Source organism: Phyllostomus discolor, chromosome 9 (genome assembly GCF_004126475.2).
Source record: "Phyllostomus discolor isolate MPI-MPIP mPhyDis1 chromosome 9, mPhyDis1.pri.v3, whole genome shotgun sequence".
Lineage (NCBI taxonomy): Eukaryota > Metazoa > Chordata > Mammalia > Chiroptera > Phyllostomidae > Phyllostomus > Phyllostomus discolor.
In genome coordinates this window covers 89037907-89056519 of record NC_040911.2, presented here as the reverse complement: position 1 = coordinate 89056519, position 18613 = coordinate 89037907, and the positions used below count along the sequence as shown (strand labels likewise).

The window sequence follows — 18613 nt, the reverse complement described above, 5'->3', positions numbered from 1 at the left end:
GTTGGCGGGGGAGGTGGATGGAGGAGGGCAAAGGGAGAAAAAGCAGCAACAACTGTGACAGCATCAACAATAAAATACAACACTACTACTACTACTACTACTAATAATAATAAAGAACATACATACGAGGAAACTAACCACAGCTGCAGAAAGAAACCACCTGGAAGAAGAGGGAGAAACAATCCCCAGAGCTCACCGAGGACCAGAAATATTCTGTGTTCCCACCACTGCGGTGGGAAAACCTCATGACCTCAGTTTGCCAGACAGACTCCTCCGAAGGGTGGTGCTTCAGTCATGGGGCAAATTAGCCACAGACTCAAAGCTAGCCTGGTCCCACCCACCAGCACTTAAAAGCAAGCCTCAAAAGGAACAAAACTCTTTCAAAGTAATTGAACTATATCCCAGAACAAAGCTCAATAATATCTGTAAGGACACCCCCCACAAATCCAACATCCAACTAGGTAAAATTCATAATATCTGAATTTCAGTAAACAACTAAGAGGCATTCAAATAGGAAGGAAAAGTATTACCTATAAAGAGGAGAAAAATCATCAGTAAAAATAACACAGATGACAGACGACAAGAACTAAGACAGTTATTATGACCACATTTGATATGTTTTAAAAGATAGAGAAAAGCTTCAACATGTCAACTAGAAGCAGGTTGGATATAAAAAAGACCCACATTGAACATCCAGAAAAGAAAAATATAATGTCTGATGAAAAATACACTGGGTGAGATTAACTGCAGATTACGTATTGCAGAAGAAAAGTGAATTTGAAAACCCAATAGAAACTACCTAAAATAAAACACAGAAAGAAAAAAAGACGGAAAAGAAAGTGAATAGATCACCGGTGAGCTGTAGCTGGACAAATTCAAACAGCGTAATACACATGAAACTGAATTTCCTCAAAGGAGGATGGGGGCAGAAAGCATGCGTAAATTTGAAAATTCTCCACATTTGATGACAACTATAAACCCACAGATCCAAGAAGCTCAATGATAATCCCCAAACACAAGAGACATGAAGAGGACCACACCAGGTACAAACTATTCAAAATGATAAGGAGAAAATTCCAAGTGTGCCCAGAAAAAAGGGGACACGCCGCACCTGGAAGAACGCCCGTAAGGATGACTGCAGACTGCGCGTGGCAGCCAGGCTCTCCAGACGGCAGCAGAGCCGCACCGAGACGCAGGCCGAGGAAAAGAGCCCTGCGAACCTAGAAGGCTGCACGCACCTGTGAACACACCGTTCACAGGCGAAGGCGAACACCTTTGCAGACACAGACCAGCAGACGGAGGTAGCACTAACGGACCAGCACCACAGAGAGGGTGGGAGGGAGTCACTAGGGAGGAAGGGAACCGGTACCGGACGGAAGTCTGGGTGTGCACAGGCATGAGGCGCACTGGCCATGGCAAATATCTAGGAAAATAAAAAAGGCTTTTTTCTTACTTAAAAAAAACCTTTAAGAGTTAACTGACCACTTAAACAAACAAACAAAATAACAGACATTAGGATTTATAACATACACAGAGGTAAAATGTACGACAACCGCGGCACCAAGACCGGGGGTGAGGGAGAAATGGAAACTGACTGTGGTGATGAAGGTCTTATGTTATACACGAAATGCTGCACTACCAGGTGAAGCCAGACTGTGCTCAGTTAAAGGCACATACTATAAACCTTGAAACAACCACTGAAAAAACAAAGGGAAAGAGCTAAATAAGTCCCCTAAGAAATAAACATGGAATAATAAAAAATACTATAAAGTTCATCAAATTATAGCCTTAAAACATGTGCAATTTAACACTGGAATGATGGCCAGCCACGAGCTCTGACGGAAGGGCTCAGGCAGGTCCCACACCGCATCCTCCGTGTTATCCTGCTCAGTTTAACCTGCCTTCTCAGCCATAGCCCTTCCCACTCGTGGAGAGGGGACTCTGGCCTGGAGGGCTGGTGGAAGGGTTATTTTGTGTTTTGGAAGCATCTTTCTGGTACCTTTGAGAACAGGTGCAAACTGCTACTACCCGTCTAAGAGAGAATGGCAATACTCAGTGAGTGGAGAAAGGAAACGCTTGTTGGGCAAACAACAAACAAGATCTGTGTGTGCAGCTCGGGGCACAAACTGTGTACAGCCCCACCGGGAAGCGCAGCTGATGTTATTATCTTGCTTTTGCAGTAGAGTCCTGGAGACTGAATGTCGGGAGAAAAGGCTGTGGCTCTTAAAAACAATAACCACCACCACCAACTCTGTAAAGGACCACAAGAATAAAAATGTGAGTTTTTGCACATTCATATAGGTTCATTATGAACAAAATCACTATTAACAAGATAAAATCCAAGGGAATAAAATTTCAAGGTTAAAAAAATCCCCCGGGCTGGACTACCTACTGATGTATGTGTCAGTGCAAGCTCACAGCCCAGAACCGGGCTGCGGGGACTCACCTCGCAGGTGGTGCGCTATCGCTATTTTGTTTGTTCCCTTTATCAGAGACACTTGCCTTCAGATTGAAGGAAATCTTACTGAAAACCACCAGAGGAAAAAAAAAAATTGGTGGTTCCTGAAATTCATGTGTCTGTGTCCCCTTCTCTCTCTCTCTTTTGTGCCCGTACAGTTAATAACCAAGACGGGCTCACTGTATTTCTGCTATATAATCCCAAACTGTGTTGGTACATATCCCTTGGGGTTGTGGTGGTCTCTCTCTCTCTAGCTGCAACAGGGTTTTACAACAGAAGTAATAAGCTTCATGTCAACATTTTCAAGGAAACTGACAATGTAATTCTTCTGTCTCCCACTGGCTCTGTTGTTCCTTAAAGAACAATAAGAAGTGTTTTGTGGTGGCAAGAAGCAAATGATTTGGAATACAGGCTATAATTAAACTTGATATACTGGAATCTTCTATTTGTAGCAGCCATCCTACCAAAGAGAGACATCTGTAACTAAGAACGTGGAAACGACAAACCACTTTCAATCCAGAGGGCATTTGGATAGCTTGACCTTACTTCCTGCTAAATTCTAAAATGGCCATTACCGTATAAGCGTAATCTAGTCTTATTTCTGTAAATTGTACCCTCTTCATCTAATCATTATTAAACTGCACAATAAACTGTGACTTTCTTAAATTTTGTTTTGCTCTCCACTACCCCTGACTAGAAAACTACCACCTGGTTCATATTCATATCTTAACTGCTCCGCCGCGGGCCGCGGGCCATGCGGACACCCTCTCCGCACCCTAACTCTTGACTCTCAAATCGGAAGAATGGGGTCAGCCTCCCTGACGCTCAGGGAGCAGCATTCTCTCCGATGGAAACTGGTCCTCTCTTCCAGTGCATGGCCCTACACTATCCGGGAGGCTCTGCGCCTGCCACTCTCACCCCATCTTTTCTCTTTATTGAAACTCTGTAGTTGTCTAAGAAATTCCCTTTTTGGAGGTTCCTGTACCCTAGGATGGGTACCTGCTGCTTTTTTCACAGCATGAGTTCCATTTTCAAATATCACTTCAACAATCTTTTCTTCTTTTCCAAAACGTCTTCGTCTGTCCTTTGGCAGAGAGAGAAAATAACAATAGCTTTTGTCTCCCTTATTGATTCTGTCAAGCACTGTGAAATCCAGACACTCTTAACACAGGAATGAAAAAGTCACGACAACGCAACTCACACCTGGGTGGGAGGGTAAACAGCGGAAGGGCTGTGCAGCAAGAGCAAAGAGGTACTAGACTCCCAAACAGGCCAGGCCCCACAAACAAAAGCTGGGAGACCAGAAATCTGCACAAAGGGCTTCTTTGAACCTTGAGCACAAAGGCTGTAAGACATGAAAGCCTAAACCATAACCCTGTGTAACTAGAAGGCTCACAGAGGCACAGAGGTAAGAGTGTCCCAAAGGCAGCTAAACCGTAGTGTGGACACCGTGCTGACTTTTGCTCTGCAGCCTCGTGTCGGCACGCGCCAACCAGGGCAGCGAGCCCGGGACCACAGCTGAGCCCGGCTTCCCCAGGGCCTTAAGGATCGCATCCCCTTTGGCCTGTTCTGTGTTGTTCGTGCACGGAAAAATGTGAGAAGGAAAACACAGGACTCAACACCTTCAGACAGGAGGCTGAGTTCCCTCGCCTTCACGGCCTTTAATAAATCACTCCTCATTCTTCGGCTCTACCTGTAAGATTCGCCAGAAATTCTGTGACCCAATGATTCTAAACAGCAAAAATGTTTCTCAGATTTTTCTCATTCACTTAGAAAATATTTAGTGGGAGCCTGGTGTGTGTCTGTTGCTAGGTCCTGGGGTACAAAGAGGAAGAAAACCTGACCTCTGATCTCAAGAGCACACAGGACAGCAGGAGACAAACAGATGTTTACCACAGAGTGTGGTAAGTGCTTCTACAGAGACAAGCAAGAAGGTGCTAGAACGTAATCCTAAAAATTTAGGGGTGGCAGTGGTATAAGTATAGGGCTAGGGGAAGTGATATATTGGCAGAGGCTTCTTAAAGAAGTTAAGCCTAGCCCTGGCTGGTGTGGCTCAGTGGATTGAGCGCCCACCTACTAACCCAAAGGTCCCCAGTTTGATTCCTGGTCAGGGCACAAGCCTGGGTTGCGGTCCTCGGCTAGAGTCCTGCGTGAGGCGATTGATCCATGTTTCTCTCGCTCACAGATGTTTCTCTTCCCATCCTTCTCCCTCCCTTCCCTCCTCTCTAAAAACATAAATAAATAAAATATTTTTTAAAGAAGTTAAGCCTAAACACCCAGGGTGAGCCATCCAGAGGAAATAAAGAGGTGTTTAAGGAATCTAAAATAGTTCGGTTTGGAGCGCAGAATATAGACACGTGGAAAGGAAGACGAGAAGACACGACCACAGGAGACTCAGGCAGCGCTCATGTCCTGAAGCGACATGGTACCACCTCCAATTTCATAGGGGAAAAAAACCCAAAGTAATTAAAAAAATCAATTTCACTAACAGAAAGAAATGGAAAGAATAATTTGCTTATTTCCATAAAAGAAGGAAAATGAGGAAAGAACCAAAATACGAGACAAACAAAATAAAACCATCAAAGAAATCATTAGAAGAAAATAAACTGACAAGAAAAGGATCAAGCATAAGTCATTAAAATAAAAACAAATACATTAAATTTATCTACTTGAGGTGAGCTCTCACAATGGACTAAAAAAACAAATAAAAAACAATATGGTCTTAATAAGAGTCACATGTAATATAAAATGACATAAAAAGCCAAAGAGAAAATGATGGAGTCCTTGATTCAGCAGCACAAGCACTAAACCTGGAATGACACACAGTAGATCAGCACGGTCCCTGCCCAGGACGGCGTGCAAATCTGTGAGGACAAGATGACGGGAAAGGACATAACAGTAAACACAAAATTATACAAGAACTCGAGAGTTTATGACATGCAATGAAAAGGACTATTTACAGAGAAAAATACAATTAAAGATTAAAATAAAATGAGCATTTACTTGCTGAATAAGCAAGTTCAAATATAATAAGCAAGAAGTAGGAAAAACCTCCACAATCACAGTGAAAGGTATATGCCTCCTTCAGAATTTGATCAAAGGAAAAAAAAAAAGAAAGATAGATAGATACAGAAGAGCTAAATATATTTACAAAATTGATACAGGAGATACTTATAGCACTTTATACACTAGGAACACAAATCCTATTCAAGTGACCATGAAACACTTAGAGAAAAAAATAACCATCTAGAAGACCACAAAGTCTCAAATTCAGAAAAGTAGGTATTTTTCAGCCTATATTTTCTGTTAATGTAATAAAATAACAAGACTTAACAACTTGGAAATATGTGATGAAGCTAAACAATTTTAAGAGGACATTTTTAACCTTATCTGGGGGTAGGGGTGGGGAGTGGCAAGATTGAGCAAAGGAGAAAAAGAACTCATGGACACAGATGACAGTGTGGTGACTGCGGGGGGGAGGGGGGAGGTGGAAGGGGGTATTAGGGGAATGAATGGTGATAGGAAAAAATACAGTAAAAAACTGTTAAAAATAAATTAAGTAAATAGAAGGATTATTTTGAAAAGCATTAAATGTTCAACTCAGAAATTTAGAAAAAGGGAAACAATAAATGGAAAGTAGGGAAAAAAAGGGAGGAAAAAAAAAAGCCTAAGAAGGCAAAAAGTACACAGATACAACACTAAAACAAAAGCAAAAACAATACCAGTCACTTGTAACAAATCTGATTGAGGAAAAAAGCAGAGGAATTTAAATATATAACATTAGGAATTATAAAAGGGACATAAAATATAGAAAATGAAAAAAGAGGAAATGAAATAAATATATGGAAAAGAATCAATACAAGGACAACTGATATCAATAAACTTGAAAATCTGTAAGAAACTGACAAATTTCTAGAAAAATATAAAATATCAAATTATCTTAAGATAAACTAGAACACTGATGAAAGAAAGAAAAAACTGAAACAAATGAAGAAATATACCATGTTCATGGATTGGAAACCATTATTGCAAAGCTGTCCATTCTTCCCAAAATAACCTGTAGATTCAATTCAATCCAAATAAAAAATCCCAGCAGGAGTTTTCTAGAAATTGACAGGCTGATTCTAAAATGTATATGGAAAGACAAAGTAACTAGGCATTTTAATGGAACATGGATAATCTTTGCAATAAGAGATGCCGGAACTGGCATCTATATGCAAAAACAGTAAAACCGCAGTGGACAGTCAGGCATGAGCAGAGCAGGAACAACAGGCCGGCACTGAAGGTCACCCGGGCAGAAAGCCCTGCGTACCTAGCAAGGGGCAGAGACCTTTCCTCCCCAGCACATCGCAGATAATAATGCTAATGTGGTTTGGGCCCCTGACCTTTCATATCCCTAGTCACACAGTAGACCCCTCAAAGGAACGAAGTTCCAGAGACAAGCATCCTGCCTCGTGCAAGGACAACAGATGATAGGACAGGCCCTCTAAGTCAGCCTACAGAAGGAAGCTGTCAGCCCCTCTCACCTAGCCCCGGGGGTGTCCACACCATGGCCCCGCAGGCTGCACGCAGCCCATGACGGCTGTGAATGTGGTAAATTAGACTTCCTCAAAGCCAAACGTACACTCTTTAAAAGACACTGCTAAAGCATGAAAAGGCAAGCCACAGACTAGGAAAAAATATGTCCAAAGCATGGACGTGACAAAAACTTAGATCTAGAATAAACCATACTTCAAACTCAGTAAGATAACCTGAATAAAAAAAGACAAAAGTAGCATAAGCAATAAAGTATAACAAAAATAAAAATAAATTTCAGTCTTCCCTGGCAAAAAAATATAGACTAAATTTATTTAGAATAAATAGAGTAAGTTTGATTTTAGCAAAACAAAGGTCAATACGTATATGGAAAAACGTTCAACATCAAATTAGAACTACAACACAAACTCACGCCACTGGCTAAAATTAAAGTGACAATAACAAGTGTTGCAGAGGATATAAGCAATTGGAATCCTCACGACTTGCTGAGAGAAATATAAAATGATACAATCACTTTGGAAAACAGCTTGGTGGTTTCTAATAATAAACTTACACTGAAAACCACCTAAATGACCATCAGCTATTTAATAAATAAACAGTAATATACTGGAATGCAGAAATGTAATGGAATACTATGAAGCATGAAAAAGAAACTACTGACACATGCAGAATGAATGAGTCTCAAAAGTTATCTGTTGAATGAAATAAGCTAAACAAAACACATACTGTGTAATTCCACATATATGAAATGCCAGCACGATGGTGGCTGCCTGGGGCCAGAGGTGGGCTGGCAGGAACTAACTGCAAAAGAGATCAAGAGAACTTTGGGGAGTGATAAAAATCTATCTATGTGTATGTGTGTGTTCAAGATGGCAGCCACTAAGCACATGTAGCTGTTGAGCATCTGAAATGTGGATAATGACACTAAGGAGCTAAATTTAAATGTAATTTAAATTTAAAAACTGACACTTGATTCAGTTATTGCAAAACATTTAAGTATGTTTGGAGAAACTTGGGTATGGAAATCTACTTTTTCAACTGTAAATTTTATGAAATCTAAATATAAATCATGTACTTTAACTGCTTGCATGTAAAAATGATGATTTTTAATGTAGTGAGTTAAATAAAATATATTATTAAAATTACTTTTGTTACCTTTAACCTTTTTACCATGGCTACTACAAAATATAAAACTACACATCTCACCCTAGCTGGTGTAGCTCAGTGGGTTGAGCGCCAGCCTGTGAAACCAAGGGTCATCAGTTCGATTCCCGGTCATGGCACATGCCTGGGTTGTGGGCCAGGTCCCAGGTTGGAGAGTGTGCGAGAAGGAGCCAATTGATGTTTCTCTCTTGCATCGATGTTTTTCTCCCTCTCTTCCCTCCTTTCCCCTCTCTCTAAAAATAAATAAGTAAAATCTTTTTAATCTTTTTATCTTTTTACTTCTAGAGAGAGGGGGAGGGAGAGAGAAGAAAGAGAGGGAGAGAAACATCAATGTGTGGTTTCCTCTCACACAGCCCCCTACTGGGGACCTGGCCAGCAACCCAGGCATGTGCCATGACTGGGAAACCAACCAGTGATCTTTTGGTTCACAGGCTGGCACTCAATCCACTGAGTCACATCAGCCAGGGCTCACTGTTCCTTTAATAGTTGGGAAATTAAATTATATTACAGTTATTTAATGTTGGCCTCCCTCACTAGCTATTGAGTTTTGTGAAGGGAGGGATCCTGTCTTTTTCATCTCTGGATATGCCTAGCACTTAGCGTAGTAAGTTAACACAGTACTTTTATCAATGTTTTAGAAACTACGGTATTATTCCACACGCTTTACATGTAGTCTAATTCCCACAGAATCCCTGCAAATTTGGCACTGTTACTCCCATTTTTCCGATGAAAAAACTGAGAGTCAGAGATCAGAAAGATTAGAGTAACTCACCAAATATCCAGAACCAGTAAGTGAAAGAGCTATATTCCAAACCTGTATTCACCTCGACTCCAAAGCCCTTCTTCTGAGATGGGGTATGTGGAGAAACTCCATAGCTGATGAGGGCTACAGGAACCGTCTGAGAGAGTAAGTCCAGCTCCCAAAGGGTTTATGGTTTAGAACCGGCAGAGATCAGCTCAATCCAACACGGCAACTAATTTCACCTTGCAGTAAACAGTGGCCCCATTATATAATCATTGTAATATATTAACATACTAAATGACACACCCCTTGCCACCATGATAAAGAGAAAGCCCCTATGAAAAACCAAAGTGGCTCACAGGACTCCCCAAGAAGTCTCCATCCCTTTCCACAGAAAGGTCCTGAATATTCCTCCTCTTTATCAGATGCCCTACCCCCTGATTTCATGAGCCTCCATGGAAGAAGTGAATCCCACTAGGGAAGGACTGCTCTGAGGAGCAGCCCACCCTGTGTCTCACTGCTTCACCAATACACGTTCCCTTTAAACCCTACGCTGGCTCACATTTAAATTCTTTCCTGCGCAAAGATAAGAATCCACAGAGGGTCGCAAACCCTTGGGTCCCCAGGCCCCCAAATGCCCGCATCATTTCCATGCTGTTCTGCACTGCCTCCTTTCCAGGGGCACATTCACGACTATTGGACGAATGCCTGAGTCAGAGTAAAAACCAGTATTCAAGGCGATGGAGCCACAGAAATGTTCCTGAACTTCTAGCGTCGCAGCGTCCTAGTCCTGAGTAGACTCTCCGTATGGGAGAGCAACCTGGTGGCTCTTGCTAGATCAGGAAGGATGAATCTAGCAGAAAAAAAAAAAAAACTCCCTCTCAATTAAACTTCCCATTTGGGAGTCCAAAGAAGAAAAATAACAAAAATAACATAGAACAAAGCACAAAAAAGGGAAAAAAGGAAATGCTGAATCTGCTAATACAGCTAATTAATGCAAAAGAATTAATCCAGCAGTAACTTCAGCATTCAAAAATGAAAATTTAGGAGATCCTAGAGGTAGTTTCTAAGTCTTTTGGAGCTTTTTTTAATTAGGCTCCCAGAATCTCAGCGTTCTTGTTTGCATAATCCATATTTCTGGTTCTTTATTCAGCTCCCCACTGCTGCGCATTACCAAACCATATGCTACAGGAATACATCACTTCATATTTGCACTCAACCATCCAAAGACACTGGCAGCTCAGACCTTTAAGAAGCTTAGGAAACTAAAGTCCCTGCAGAGTGTAGTTTTAAGGTTAGAAGACCCCGGAAGCCAAATGCATCTTCTTTATTTGCTATTTGCTTGAGAGAAGGTTGGTCATTTCAACAAAAGGACAGGCAATTAGAAGGGTAAAGGAGATAAGCAAACAAAAGACTCAAGAGAATAAAGCTAGCAAAAATCACCTGAACTATACAGGCCTCTGAATAAATTTTAAAGCAATTCCACAAAGAAGAGTTTCGATCAATTTAAGGTCAGATACGCACTGGACAAATGAAGAGTTCTCCTGGGCCTCTGGCCCTACACAAGCCTTTAAAGAAAAGATACGAGGTCTGTCCAGGAAAAGTCCAACCACTGTTAATATAACAAGAATGGTTTGTGCAACACCCATGTAACCTGGTAGCCAAGGAGATGGGACTGGAGTGCACATGCATAAACAATGATGACCTCACTGTACTAGTCAGTGGGGGCAGTGGACACTGTTGAGTGAGCATGTGTGCTGTGTGGCCGTCATATTCAAAGTGACTGAGCAAGTAGAGCAATGAATCTGCATCAAAGTTTGCGCTAAACTTCAACATTCTTCCACAGAAACTATTCAAGTGATTCAGAAGGCCACGGCTATGGACGACTGGTGATTGGCAGCTTCATAATGACAACGCGCCCACTCACACATCACATCTTATGCAGAGTTTTTTGGTGAAACATCAAATCACCTAGGTAGCTCAGACCCCCTGCAGGCCAGATTTGATGCCCTGAGACTTCTGGCTTTTCCCAAAACAAAAGTCACCTTTGAAAAGGAAGAGATATCAGACTGTCAATGAGATTCAGAAAAATACAACAGAGCAGCTGATAGAGACTGGAACTGTGTGAGGTCCCAAGGTGCCTACTTTGAAGAGGACTGAGGCATCATTGTCCTATGTACACTGTTTCTTGTATGTTGTATCTTCTTCAATACACGTTTCTACTTTCCACATAACATGGCTGGATACATTCTGGACAGACCTCATATTTTAGAAACACATACCTTAATAACATTATAAACAAAAGTAATGGTCATTGTAGAATTTGTTAGAACAGGAAAACATCAGCGGTAACCTCAGTACCAACAACAGAAGAATGCCAGGTGAGCTGTATTCCCTGAGAGTCCATTGTGCATTTATTGAAAAGCCTCACAAGGAATATGCCACAGGATGGGAAATGGCATGTTAAGTTGAAAAGGAAGCAGTACAGAAAATTATAGGTGTGGGCAGGCTTAAAAAGCTGTTAAAAACAAGAAAACAGTTACAGGAAAAAAAAAGACTAGAAATATACACACAAAGTTGGGTTGTATTCGGCTGATAATAGTATCTTACCAGTGTTTTAACAGCAGTTTTACATGCCTGTATTCTAAATTGTATTTAAAAGGTATACATTCAATTTATGAAAATATTTTGCCAAAGCAATAGCTTGACAGAGTTTTCAGTGGACTGGAATAGAAGTTTTAAGACAACAGACTCTGGCTCAAACTCCTAAAGAACAACTCGACAATGATTACAGGCTTCTGACCGTGCGAACACAATCTGGTCTCCCTCGGTCCAGAACACTGTTCCCGACTCCACCCCACCTCCTGGTCCCTGCCCTGTCCCCTGCCCCCAGCCTTCTACTCTCCTTCCTAGCCAAATTTTTCAAAAGCATTATGAATATAAGATACCTTCCATTTACTTCCAACCTTAGGATTCTGTGAAATACATTAACATGATATCCACTTTAAGTACTTTAAGAAATCAGAACATAAATAACAAGACATACAAGACAGGCGCTAGAAAGAGAAGTTCTAGAATGCCTTGTACATTTTCACACCTGCTGTGCTAGGCCCACAGCACGTGCGCAATTCATTATTGAGATTAACGTATATTGAAAATGACGTATAAATAAAAACATGACTGATATGCTTTCAATAAAATATAGGCAAACTTATGGCATAGATAGGTCTATGTGGGATATAAAAAACTGGACTAAGTTTAGAAATTAGCATAGGATATGTTTAGAGGTTTAAGATTTCCCAAAACCAACACACTAAGAGAAGGAGCAAAAAGACACCTCCCCTCAATGTAGCGGTCATATTACCAAAGGACACAATAGGGCACAAACAGAGAGGAAGATTCTTTTATTCACCACTCACTTTAGAAAAGACCACACACACCCCGGGAGACTTTATGGTTTTCTGTATCTAGGACTCTCAGGGAATAAAGGACTGTAACCGCATGTTCTTGAATCCGGGCAAAAAACGACAGAGAGCTAGGAGGTGAGAACACACCTGAGCATGAGATTCATCAGCTGAAGACCCTCGCCCTTCAGGAAGCGCTCACGATTGGAGCTGAGCATCAGGCAGGAACAGAGTGAATCAAACAAGTTCTCCATCATCTCCTGCTCTTCGGCAGTGCTGGGATTGTGTCTTTTAAACACCTGTCAGGCAAAGACAACAGAAAGCACAGAGCCATGAGAGAATGTCTTTTCATCAGCCAACACGCAACAATTTCCAAAGCCTGCCTGTCACGATAGGCCCACAGCAGAGGGAACAAAAGCTTACCAAACAAAATTCTCATTAGTTTCCATAGAGAAATGGGGCTTTCTGATTCATAGGTATTGAATAAACAGCTACCAATTTATGCAAAAAACCAAAGCACTCAACTGACCACTGGGTCCATGAGGGGTTGAGAGTTCCATGGAGGCAGATGTTTTAAAAACAAATTTACTGTGAAATATAACACAGGTACAGAGAACTCCATAAAGGACATGTACAGCTAAATGAGTATGGTGAACACCTCTTGAACCACCAAGTCAAGAGACAGCTCTGCCCCAAAGTCCTCCGCTTGCCCAACCCAGCCACAACCGTTTCTTCGCCTTCGAAAAACCCACCACAATCCGGCAGGGTAAGTCATGGCTCAGCTGAGGAGGAGTTTTCTAACCATCAGGGCTACTGAACTGCCTCACACAGCAGTTGTGGCTCTAAGTCATGGGAACAGCTTAAAGCAAAAGCTTTGTCTTTGCCAGAGATGTATGTGGCATGTTAGAGGAAAGCCATTTAACAGTATATGCGTACCCTTCCAGTCTACTACAAAATGATCAATAATCTTGCAGGAACAGGACTAAGCACCTTCCCAGAATTGAAAGCAGATTCACATTTCAAAGCTCTATTTTATGGGGTGGAGGCCAAGCCACTCAGGCTGCTGGCACCAGGATGGGAGCTGTATGCAAACTGACATCTCAGTCACTCCCAACACTCTCAGAATTTTATCCAAATTGATCTATTTTCAGTCCTGATTTTGGAATAGCACAGATCAGATTTGTTAGAAGAAATCTTAACAGTATTTTCAGAATGCCAGCAGAACAACATTCCAACCAGATTTACATTTCTCACAATGAACCAATGACGATTTCCAATTTCTCATTCTAGCCTCCAATACCACGTCCTTCCCTACCCTCCTCTGTGACCTCCATCCCTCTGCAGTGGAACCTACAGTCCTTGAACTTGTTTGGAAAATGCAAGGACTCCATTTTAGTGGCAGACTGGAAGGGAAGGAAGTGAATAGTCTTGGAAGCGGGTCAACTGAAAATAATTTGGTGTCCATGGCCCCGAACGGACCCTTGTGCAGGAAGCACACCTCTTCTGGATCGATAAATGCCAAAGGACCGAGAAAGCCCGCACCAGAAACACAATGATATCTGGTCACAAAAAGCAAATGACTAAGAAAAGGAGGCAAGTCACGTGCCTCCACTGCAACCTCAAACCCAACAACACACTCCACAGGCCTTGCTGCACATGGCCTACTCCTTCCCACAATTTCCAGCTCCACCTCCCATTTAAGGCAGCCCATGTATCTCCGTGGCAGACAGGAAGCATAAGAATTACTCACGGATAACTGCTGAAGAAGCACATCGATTCCATCCAGCTCCCCAAGCAATTCCCTGTTTTCTAAAAGGGGAAAAAATAGAGGAAGGAAAAAAATGAAGCTAACTGTCAGATTTTACAGCCGTCTAACACTGATACATCAGCAAACAAAATCAATACAGCTTGACAGAGTACAAAAGCTGCACAGAGAGCGAGAGGACGAGCAGGGGGATGCCAAAGGCAAGAGAGCTTGCTGTCATGATCTGAAACAAGCCTGGCTGCTGCCCGAGCAGAATACCAACACCGAGAGGGAGCCTCACCATCGTTGTCCTGGAGCAGGATGGCCAGCACCTCACTGCAGTACAGTTTGTTGGCATCGAAAGGCATCTTTGCCTGTGAGGGAACAGGAGAGATGAGAAAAAAACATTATGGGGCCCTGTTTCCCTCCCCAGGATGAATTTTTCACAAGCGCTAGGATCTGACTTAGAGAGAAGTAGAAGTCAGAAAGAGACAAGGCAGCTTAAGGGTTAAAAAAAAAAAGTCTGCCTCTGATCTCAGGAGACAAGACTCAAGTACTACACAGGAAAGCCATAAATAGCAGATGAACACAATGGCTCTCACATTCCTAATGCCCTCCTCTCACAGAGGAGGTATGAATGTCACCTCCTCTGTGAAGCTTTCCCAGATTCCCCAATTTGAGCCTAGAGACTACTGTCTAGCACATAGTATATACACTCAAATATGAACTAGATGAATAATTGAAATTTTTGAACTTTTTAAAAAAAATATTTTATTTATTTTATTTTTAGACAGAGGGGAAGGGAGGGAGAAAGAGAGGGAGAGAAACATCTATGTGTGGTTGCCTCTTGTGTGCCCCCTACTGGGGGACCTGGACCACAACCGAGGCATGTGCCCTGACTGGGAGTTGAACTGGCGACCCTTTGGTTTGCAGGCTCAATCCACTGAGCCACAGCAGCCAGGGTGAAATTTTTGAACTTTTAAGACTAAAATTCACCATGAAGCTTTGTTCACAAGTTATAATCACAAAATTAGGCCGTAAATTAGCTGACACATTAGAAAAGTTGAAAAGAAAGCAAGTTCTTATTTAGATTAGTTGAGTGTATTTATAACAAAGTAGTGCCTTTGATTTTTTAATGTTTAAAATTTAATTTGAAATCATAAACCTATCTGCTTGTGTGCCATAATCTGCCTACTATTTAAAAAGGAAACCATATTAAATATGCAGAAATGTGTTAATATTTTAACACCCAAATTACTACCCACAATTCTTTCCCTGCTGCATGGTCTGCTATTTGGAGTTTCAAGGGGACTCGTCTACAGCAGAGGCTCCCTTTCATGGCCGCCCACGTTGTTGCTTCAGTAGCTAGACTCCAGTCTCTCACCATTAACAATGCTCTTTGGATAAAGGTGCAGAGAGGAGCAAGCCTCATCAATGTGTTTTTATATACTGCACCCTTGATTCTTAAAATGCAGGAACATAGACAACTGTTAATCAGCAGCAGCCTTGCTACCTCCCCGGGTTTTTTGAAATGACAAATAAATTCTGTTTCTGGAAAGGACAGGGGAAGTGTTTATCTTGACACCAACACTTCCATCACCTTAGCGCCATTCACAGTTCTGTTTGGACATTGATTTTGTACTTAAGAGAGAAGAGTGGCCCCTGATGAAGCAACACCAGCCTCTTTTCGGCTTTCCGTGCACGTCTCCCTCGTCAAGCCTAAGTGCACCCCACAGGGTTTCTGGTTTCAGAAGGCTGACCAGGTATGACCCATCTCGGATTAAAAGATCTGTAAATGCAAGGTGTTACGTGTGCTGACTGCAAGGTATGCTCCCTGGCCAAGCTTACAGCCTTGTTTTAAGAAATTCAGCATGAGAACCGGGTTTAGATGCAATCTGTGCATGTGTACTTTAAGAAAAACAGGTTTATAAAAATCAAAACACAGAAGTGAAAGTCAAGGGGTGAGCATTTGCACCAGAATCGAGAATTTGTTAATAAAATTACTTACTCAAATTATTTAAGTTACAAGTATTGCCATTTTAAGACTTAAGCCAGCCCTGGCTGATGTGGCTCAGTAGACTGAGTGCTGTCCTGCGAACCAAAGGGTTGCTGGTTCGATTCCCAGTCAGGGCACATGCCTGGACTACAGGCCAGGTCTCCAGTGGGGGACACACAAGAGGCAACCACACATTGATGTTTCTCTCCCTCTCTTTCTCCCTCCCTTACCCTCTCTAAAAATAAATAAATAAAATCTTTTAAAAAAATAAAATAAAAGATTTAAGCCACACCAACTTACATGGTTTTCCAGGGTCAGGGTTCTTGTTTAAAACAAGATACACTTAACTGAAAGAATCCAAAAGAATCAGGCCGCTAGAGCAATAGCCCATGGTTTCAATGTCTCCCTTGTCTTTTCTTTGATTTTAAAAACTCCTGTCTCAAGACAAGGGATAGATTTTCTCTTTTTAAAAAACAAACATACATTTATGGGGCACCTAATATATGCAAGACAAAGAACTGAACATGACGGGAATTTGACATGAACGCTGTCTGTTACTACAGCATTAAATTTTGGCACTGAGTTAAAATTAATTTTTTAAAAGATTTTATTTTTATTTATTTTTAAAGAGGGAAGGGGGAGAGAGAGAGAGAGAAACATCAATGTGCAGTTGCTAGGGGCCATGGCCTGCAACCTAGGCACGTGCCCTGAATGGGAATCGAACTTGCGATGCCTGGTTCGCAGCCCGAGCTCAATCCACTGAGCTACGCCAGCCAGGGCTGAGTTAAAATTAATTTTATCGGGTAACACAGTCACATTACAAAAAGACCATGACTCTGGGAGCAGGCACACCTCAGTTTGACTAATAAGCACACAAGACCTGTGTGACGTACACCAAGTCTGCAGCTCCCAACTGCGTGCCCAAGTACCTGAGGTGTCACACTGAATTCACAGGGGCACCGTAGGGTATTTTCAATTGCCAAGGAAACACAGTGACATCTGACATTTGTTGAACCCTGCATTAACTACTAGCTCCAAGTACATCTCTTTTTATGACATCCTATTTTCGTGAAGTTGGGTTTTGGTGGTCGCTGTGATAAAAAGAACTGTGTGAAATAAGAAAGAGGGTGGTGTTGTTCAGCTTGATTGCAAGGGCTTAGAAGTTGTGCAGAACTCAAGTAAGTGTATTTAAGAATGAAATAAAAATACACTTTTTAAATTCATGTGTGTTGTTTGTTCAAATGGCACTAAATTGTTAAGATGTAAATATGTGCTAAACTGTCTGGACCTAGCTACTTAATAAATGGAACAGTGATGTCCTTTCTGGCACAGGGATGCTACAAAAACCAAATTCTGAGACGAATGGCACAATGAACTGAGAATGGGCATCTACGACCCACAGAAGATTTCTTGGTCCCAAGTTTCCTTATATGTAAAATGGAGATAATAACATCTTTTTTGGAGCTATGATGAGCATTAAATAAGATAATGTGGAAAGTATTTAACACATAGTAGGTACTAAAAGTTTCTCTGATGACTGGAATCAGAAATATCCAGATTAGAATCTCAGCTCTATGGTCACCCGCCATTTCATCGTGGCTAAATCACTCTGCCTCTCTAACTCAATTTCTCTTATGTTAAGTGAAAGTAAGTAATGATTTCCTCGTGTGACGGTTGGATTAAATAAACTAGTGTATATGGCAGGGGAACCCCCGCCCAAAATGGGATTATCTCCTGGAGGGCAGGCCCCTTGTAGTACATACAGGCTTCCCCCGCTAGGTGAGTGTTCTAGGAACCCGTCTGCATCAGTGCACCAGCTGGCGTTAGGATCCTGAGAGGCTGTGATTGGCTTCAGTGAATTTTTTTTATGACTCTTTCAACACATTTGCCTGTTTCATGGTAGGTGATTTACAAGTGTACCTGCCTACCCCATGCTAAGTGTTGTTCAGCAGTTTTGACAAAACAAAACAAAAAAAACAAACAAACAAAAAACATGACCCCCGTGCCCCATCCTCCCTATTCACCCAATCTTGCCCCAAGTGAGTTTTTTGTGTGTTTCTTTGTTTCCCAGGATGAAAAAAGTCCTCAAAGGGAACTGGTTTGCCCATATGGAAGAGGTGAAACAAAAAAACAGCAGAAGCACAAAAAGGCATCAAAATCAATGAGTTTCAAAAACTGTTTTGAACAGTGGAAAAACGTCTCAATAGGTGTATTGCATCAAACGGAGAGTACTTTGAAGCCAACTGAAGTTTAAACATGTAAGAATACATAATTTTTAATAAATTCTGGGGGTTTTTGGATCCCCTCTTGTACTTAATAGGAGCCTAATAGCTGAGTTTCCCTCTATTGAGAATTCCTGACCCCCGGCACTCCCCCGCCCCGCCCAAGAAAATCTCCAGCTTTTGCTGAGTGACAGGCACATCAAGGTGTTTCCAATTTTCTCCAACTAAATTAAGAACAAAAAATCAAAATCATAATTTCGTCACTTTTTTCTTAACATATAGGTCCTTTGACTGAAAAACTTGATTCCTATAAAGGAATAATCTAATCAGAAAGTCAAAATGGTTAG

At 41.6% G+C, this 18613-nt stretch overlaps 1 protein-coding gene across 2 annotated transcripts in view; it reads right to left on the bottom strand.

The window, feature by feature from the left end:
* CTNNBL1 (catenin beta like 1) overlaps positions 1-18613 on the bottom strand; it is a 151871-nt gene that overhangs the window by 64520 nt on the left and 68738 nt on the right. For both annotated transcript variants that reach the window (XM_028524505.2, XM_036009813.1), the window contains exons 8-10: positions 14350-14422; positions 14055-14113; positions 12455-12603 (exon numbers count right to left, since the gene is read on the bottom strand). In XM_028524505.2, coding sequence (XP_028380306.1) covers positions 12455-12603; positions 14055-14113; positions 14350-14422 — 281 coding nt within the window. The remainder of the gene's footprint in view (positions 1-12454; positions 12604-14054; positions 14114-14349; positions 14423-18613) is intronic.